The sequence below is a fragment of the Arachis ipaensis genome, chromosome B7 (assembly GCF_059453495.1).
Source record: "Arachis ipaensis isolate K30076 ecotype BB chromosome B7, ASM5945349v1, whole genome shotgun sequence".
Taxonomy (NCBI): domain Eukaryota; kingdom Viridiplantae; phylum Streptophyta; class Magnoliopsida; order Fabales; family Fabaceae; genus Arachis; species Arachis ipaensis.
The window spans coordinates 6316228-6323528 of NC_142442.1; the positions used below are offsets into that span (position 1 = coordinate 6316228).

General features: G+C 37.0%; 1 protein-coding gene across 1 annotated transcript; it reads left to right on the forward strand.

Annotated features, from left to right (window-relative positions):
- The first annotated feature begins 986 nt into the window (after positions 1–986).
- Positions 987–6372, forward strand: LOC107609376 (ribonuclease III domain-containing protein RNC1, chloroplastic). Its single transcript, XM_016311323.3, has 6 exons — positions 987–1321; positions 1796–2671; positions 4646–4847; positions 5090–5290; positions 5395–5481; positions 5598–6372. The coding sequence occupies exons 2-6, from the start codon at positions 1860–1862 to the stop codon at positions 5913–5915; spliced, it is 1620 nt and encodes a 539-aa protein (XP_016166809.1). The 5' UTR covers positions 987–1321; positions 1796–1859; the 3' UTR covers positions 5916–6372.
- Positions 6373–7301: the final 929 nt, after the last annotated feature.

A 7301-nucleotide genomic window follows, 5' to 3' on the forward strand; every position in this document is an offset into this window, starting at 1 on the left:
GCCTCACACAAAGGAAAATGATCATAACCTGCTTGATAAATACACAGTGATGTATTATTCCTTTTTAGATTCAAAAGCAGAACCGAAAGGGACAAATTTAGCTTGAGAAAAGATTGACACAAAATAATAATACCACAATGCAAAATTTTACAAAAGTACTTACATGCTTACCAAGTTGCAACTGCTACAGAAGCTGCCTAATGCACATTTTAATGGTTGAATCCAGAAAGAAAGTAGATCCTCGACTATAGCAATTATCTATTTCTTGATGCCCCTGGAAAATCTATTTGAATTGGTATTTATATGAAATGATATGAGATAGAGCAGCTTCAAAGGGAAAAAAAACTAAAAATCTATTTATAAGTGATTTGCAAGTTTTGAAAAGGATGATAACTTTCTAAGGGGGAAAAACTAAAAATATAACTAAACTTATACATCCTCAATCATAGACTTCAAAACTCAAGAAAGGGAGCAAATTGAGTTTATAGAACTTCTAAGATCATTCCTACTACCGAGTACCAATGCATATCCTATGGTGCATGGAATATAAGTGATAGTTCAAAGATTATAATTTTGACTAATGTTCCTCAAGAAAAATTTTATGATTGATTTTCATAAACCAAGTCAACCTCTTCCCATTTTAAAGAACAGATAAAAAATAAACATACTAGATCTACTAAAAAAAATACAAAAACAACGCACAAAAAAATAATATAAATAGATAGAAATGCATACCTAATATGTAATAGAGATATATTTGTGTTGAAATTTGTGAAGATTAGATTGAAAAATAAAAAATATATGAAGACTACGTTAGAATTTGTCAAGGTTAGAATGAGAAGTTAGAAATATATGAGGATTTCAATGGTAATATAATAGCGGAAAATATGTGCGAAAAAATAAATAAAATTTGATAAGCAACTTTAAAAAATTCCTACTGAGATATTTTTAAAAGTACCCCTAATTTTTAAAAGCTGCAAATACAAGCTATTGAATTTTTTAATCTACCAAATACAAAATGAGGTAAAAAACACAAACACTTTTTGAAAAAACTTTACCGAATCCAGTCTTACCAAACATAAATACTATAATTTTTGAAAAGCTATTTTTTAAAAGTTTAATTTTCATAAACTATTTTAAAAAATAAAAATTTTACCAACTAGAAAGTAGACATAAATAAAATTAGCCTATGAAAATTAACTTTTAAAAGATGACTTTTTACTAAAAAGTAGACAATGTGCACCTTATCCAACTAGCGTCGTTGAGTCCAGAATTGCCAGAACCCTACAACTCAGCGTAAAACCCTCTTTTCTCTTCTACTCTTACACATTGTTTGGATCAAGAGAATTTGGAGGGAAAGAAAATAAAAGGAGAGAAAATAGATGGAAAAGTAGGTTTTTTGTTGTTTGGATGAGAGAAGAAAATAAAGTGGAAAGAAAAAAATTTATGTGGAACCCAATAAAATATTTTCATCTCAAGGATGAGATGAAAATAAAGAGAAATATTACAAACATAAATAAAATTACATATTTATCCTTTATTATTAATAAATTATAACTTATATATAATATAGATAAGAGTATTAATGTAATTTTATACTATTATGATTTTCTTTCTTTTTACTTTTCTTTCTATCCAAACAAAATAAAATTTTCTTTCTATTTTCTTTCCATCTATTTTCTCTTCATCCAAACACTATACAAATCACTCTATTTTTCTTTCTATTTTCTTTCTTCTCATTTTCTTTCTTCTTATTTTCTTTCCTTCCATTTTCTTTTTTACATCCAAACAAAGCCTTAGCACTGATAAAGTTTTTCCTTCTAACAGTAATCTAACGATAACTTCCGTCATCTTCTCAAATGGAACTCACTTCCTCTTTCATACTCTCCCGCAATTACTCCTTCTCATCCTCCCTCTCCCCATTCCAAACCAACAACCCCAAAGTACCTCTCATCACTACCACCACCACCACCGGCAGTCCCCATTCCCTCCGCATTATCGCCGTCGCCAACGCCGTAAATGACCCGCCCCCACAGAATCCGCAACCTCTTCCTGAAAACAGCCCCCAGCGGCTCCTGAAGGAGCTCGCGGAGCGCAGGAAGATAACATCCCCAAAGAAAAAATCTCCGCCAAGAAGGTTCATCCTGCGTCCCCCACTAGACGACAAAAAACTCGCAGAGAGATTCCTCAACAGCCCCCAACTAACTCTCAAATCATTCCCCTTACTCAGCTCCTGCCTTCCTTCCAGGCGCCTCAACGCCGCCGACAACACGTGGATTGACGACTGCCTTCTAGAAGCCAAGCAAGCCTTGGGGTATCCTCTAGAACCTTCAGCTTCATTGGATGATGATAACCCCGCGAAGCAGCTCGACACTCTGCTGTACCTTGCGTTTCAGCACCAGGGGTTCGAGAGGTCCCGTGCGAGGCACGTGAGGTGCGGGCACTCGAGGCTGTTCTTTCTTGGGCAGTACGTGCTGGAGCTTGCCTTTGCTGAGTTTTTTCTTCAGAGGTATCCGAGGGAGGGGCCGGGTCCGATGCGTGAGAGGGTGTTTGGCTTGATTGGGAAGTCGATGATGCCGCGGTGGATTAAGGAGGCGAGTTTGCACAATTTGGTGTTCCCTTTTGATGATATGGATAAGCTTGTTAGGAAGGAAAGAGAGCCACCCGTCAAGTAAGCTCTCTCTCTCTCTCTCTCTATCTCTGAGTCTTGGTTATACTACATTGTCCCTTTCTATGCTATTGTGCTACTATTTAACTATCATCATTCGCTTTGCACTATGTTTGGGAGTTTCGAATAGAGGAATAGAAAAGTGTGATGTAGAGCCAGTTGCTTGTTTGGGAGTTTAAGACAGTAAGGGAAAGAAAATTAGATTCATTGTCTGGGAGTTATGTAATTGGTGAATGGAATGAAAATCACAAAATCATTTGAACCCTTGCTAACTTGCTTACTGCAATAGCTTTTTACCCCTCCTACTCCGACTGGCACCTTATGAGAAATCAAAGTCTTTGGGTTCCAAAAATCCCCAGAGGAGTATGGCCGCAATGATGAAATTTAAAGGAATTGACAGACAGGCATTAGGGAGTGTCAGGGCAGTCTGACCGTCTTCCTGGTCGTGTCTAGCTGGCTAGGACAGGCCAGTCAAGTTTGACCAGCCAAATTGGCCTTGGCACCCCATGGTTGTGTCTAGCCCAGACCGAGTTTGGCTGACCAGACTAGCGCTGACCAGCACGCAACGACCCACTCTCGCCACTAGAGCAATTTAGTGACAGCCAACAGCCAGCCAAGGAGAACATAGTGAAATGCAATACTAGAGGGCTAGGCCCCCAACTGCTGTTCGGCAAATGAGTGGTGGGCACACACATCGCTTCATCCGGTGTACACCAGTCCCTTCAGTCCGCAATGATCCTTGAATATCCGGGGGACTGTGTGCCTTAAACTTGGTCGTACTCATAACCACATTAGGTCTCCGAGGTGAACAGCCTCTGGTCAATGGAATTGTTAGATAAATTACTCAATTGGAAGTAATAACAGTAGCAATGAGATTTGAAGCATAACTTTGTACATGCAACTCAAGCCTCATATCACTAGACTTGTCCAAGTTACTTATCTGGTTAATTTTCTCAAATGCAAGACTTCTATGACAGATGTTTTCATTTAGAAATGAAGTGAAGCAGAATGCAGTTTCAACAGTGAAATTGTGTTTATGCAAAGTGGTATTTTGACTTGCTGGTCAATAGATTAGTATCCTCTTTGGTTAATGATACAAAATTACATGATGGACCTTATGTAAACAATGATGACTATGTGATAGTAGTATAGTTGCTTTTATCGTTTATTTATCCCATGAGAGTGCCTTGTCTGCTTTTGTCTTTTATTTCTCCCATAGTCCCATGGGAGTGCCTTGCCTGTGAATGTACTCTGTATTTTGAAGTTGCCGCAGTTTTGCTGATGGAATAATTATTTTGATTGATGTAGAGGACTTTAGTCTAACCAGCACACTAGAATTCTACTAAGAGGATATGCCCTTATTCAAGTTTAAGAACATCCCTGCATTCTCACATGGGGAATGCTTCTTGATTGGTACCCATGACTGATGAAATTGAATTGATTAATTAGGGTAACCTAATAATTTCTTCTCATGAATGAAGCTTGTGTTTTTAGGTGCTTGGAGGATGCTAAATATCTTTTCTCTTTTATTTTCTGTTTTGGTGTTTCTTTTTTATTATTTATTTATTAGCTTCAAAATAGAAGCTACCTGTGTAATCCAAAGCTAGATCCTTGTAATCTTGGATAACTAATGTAAATAGATGTTATTATTTGTAATGTTACCCATGACTTTGTGGCATCGGCATGAGACCATGACTTTGTATGTCTATCTGTTGCCATCTTCCTTTCAAGACCATGGTGTTACAGCTCATGGTTTGTAAATTATAGACATATGAGTCTTACAATCAAAATGATAGTATGGTGAAAAGAGAAACCATGCTGAGTGACAACTCCAGAACCCCCAGTTTTCTTTTTAATTTTTTTTTTTTAAATTTCTCTTTTTGGACCCATCTTAATCAATGGAATTGATCTTTAACATAATATGTTCCTGAAGTGTATTGTTCACAGATTTTCTGCATTTCTTATTCCATTTTGTAGGTCTGTCTTTTGGGCTCTATTTGGGGCAATCTATTTGTGCTTCGGTATGCCGGAAGTATACCGTGTTCTTTTTGAAGTCTTTGGAATGGATCCAGATGCTGACTATTGCCAGCCCAAACTGCGTAGACAACTCGAAGATGTAGATTATGTGTCTACTGAATTTGAAGCCAAGATAAGCTGGCAAGACATGCTTGCCTATAAGGCAAGCTCTACAAACCTTTCTTTCTTAGCGTTATTTGTTTTAACAGTTAGCATGCAAAAACCTAGAGATATTATGTAGATATCATAGCTGTTAAAACTTGGACTAGCCGAATTATAAATTCAATTCTGTTTCTACGCACTACTGTGCTGCCAAATATACTAGCAAATTTCTTGGCTTATTATATAAATCGCATCTGTTACTATTAGGAGACAAAGCAATGGTGTTAACTGTTCTGCATTCAGCCTCCTGCAGATGCCCTGTTTGCACATCCGCGGTTGTTCAGAGCCTGTGTTCCCCCAGGCATGCATCGGTTCAGAGGGAATATATGGGATTATGATTGCAAATCAAAGGTTATGCAGACCCTTGGATATCCACAGGAAATGAATGATATGACTCCAGATATTACCGAAGCCCGGAACATAGAGCTCGGACTTGGATTGCAGGTAGAGCTATATTGTTGCATCTAATGCCTTCCCTTTATCCCGACTGGGGTTACTGCACTCACGTTATGAGGTCTGACCTTATTGAATTCGTTGTCGAACTGCAGCTATGTTTCTTGCATCCATCAAAGTACAAACTTGAGCATCCTCGATTTTGCTATGAAAGATTAGAATACCTTGGCCAAAAGATACAGGTATTTCATTTGACCACACTCTGGTTTCACTATTGAAATATATAACTAAAACTTTTTGTTGTCTTCAATGCTTACGATATAATCTTTTTCCATTTTTATTCTTGAATATTGTACAGGATTTGGTGATGGCTGAACGACTGCTGATGAAGCATTTAGATGCTCCTGGGCTGTGGCTACAAAATAGGCACCGCCGCCTTCTTATGAACAAGTATTGTGGAAGATATTTGAGGGCTAAACATCTTCACCATTATATTATATATGGTGAAAGTGTTCAAGATAAGTACGAGCACAATCGGCGACTGAGAAACCCAGCCAACACAGCAGTTCAACAAGCTCTTCATGGACTTTCATATGCTGTTTATGGGAAACGTGATGTGAGACGTCTGATGTTTGAGGTTTTTGACTTTGAGCAAGTCCAACCTCAAGAAGTCTAAAAAATGAAGAGATAGTAGTGAAACGAGGATAAAAGAACCTTCTCCTTTTCCTCATCCTTCGCCATTTCCTTCTTCCTTTACATTTTCTCTCGTTTTATTCTTTTACACTTCATTTAGGCCATACCCTGATATTTTATAATTCACCTCCTAGTCCTAGTGATTTCTGAGTTATTTTGAAGTTTCCTTGGTGTATATAATAATTGTATATTTTCTTTTAATCAATTTTGATGGTGCGGCCTATACAATGAAAAAATGCATTGAGATGAGGATACATGTGACTATTGTTCCGTTGCATAATGTCTGGTTGGTGGAGTAAGGCTGCCCTTGGTTGATGTATACTCGTAAGACATTAGAGATATGGATACAAATTACTAGTGTGTATATATATTGTATTTGATAAAATATTGAATTAAGACACAATAAAATTGTGAAAAGTCTATATTGTCCTTCATAATAATATTTCTTTTGGGAAAAATAAGATATTCACCGTTGCTATCCCCATCTCTACCATCATAGATTCATCCGGTACACATTTAGCCAGAAATCAATAACCGAAAATTAAGTAATGGAAGAACACCACTTATTTTTCAAAAAAAGGAAAACAAAAAGGAAGAACACAACATAGGAGAAAAACGACAAAGATGGGAGGCGGCAGAGCCGGAGCCAAAGACGGAGGAAGAGGCGACCAAGGGGGGAGGAAGATGAACACAGATATGAGGAAGAGGCGAGGTAGAGAGAGAAGGCATTGGAGGATTGCTAGAGGCCATGAGGAGGAAAGGAGAGAAGAGCACAAAGGGGAGGTGAAAGCACACGAGCAGACCACAACAACGGCGACGAGGTGAGAAGAAAGGAGGGAGGGAGGAAGAAAGGGTAAAATTGAAAATAAAAGAAATGAGGATAAAATTGTAAAAATTATCTGTGTCTATATCAAATGTTGTGCCTCAACTTATTGGAGGTACACTAAATACATGTTATTTATATCAATTTGTGTACTACTGTGTCTTTTAAAATTTAGAGTAATTACTCCGAAGATTTTAGAATTGGACATTTTAGTCCTCAAAGAAAATTAATACACAGATCAATCCTCAAGGTTTTACTCCGGCAGACAAATCAGTCTCCAATTCATTTTCCGGCAAAGTAATTACCCAGATCAGTCCCAAAGATTTTAAAAATGGACATTTTAGTCTAAAAAAACTAATGTACAAATCAATCCCCAATGTTTCTCTCTGTTGGACATAATAGTCCTCTGTCCAAAAATAAAATAAAATAAAATAATTATTATTATTAATTGCACAATAATATTGTATTATATTTTTTGTATTTTTGGAATAAAAATAATAATAATAATAATAATAATAATTGAAAAAGTCAGTTAAAAGCAACGCA

Bases quoted from the DNA above. Each gene is read 5' to 3' on its own strand.
- LOC107609376 (XM_016311323.3), top strand. From the start codon at position 1,860: ATGGAACTCACTTCCTCTTTCATACTCTCCCGCAATTACTCCTTCTCA. The intron at 2,672-4,645 runs GTAAGCTCTCTC...TCCATTTTGTAG, and splicing joins GAAAGAGAGCCACCCGTCAA to GTCTGTCTTTTGGGCTCTAT. The intron at 5,482-5,597 runs GTATTTCATTTG...AATATTGTACAG, and splicing joins ACCTTGGCCAAAAGATACAG to GATTTGGTGATGGCTGAACG.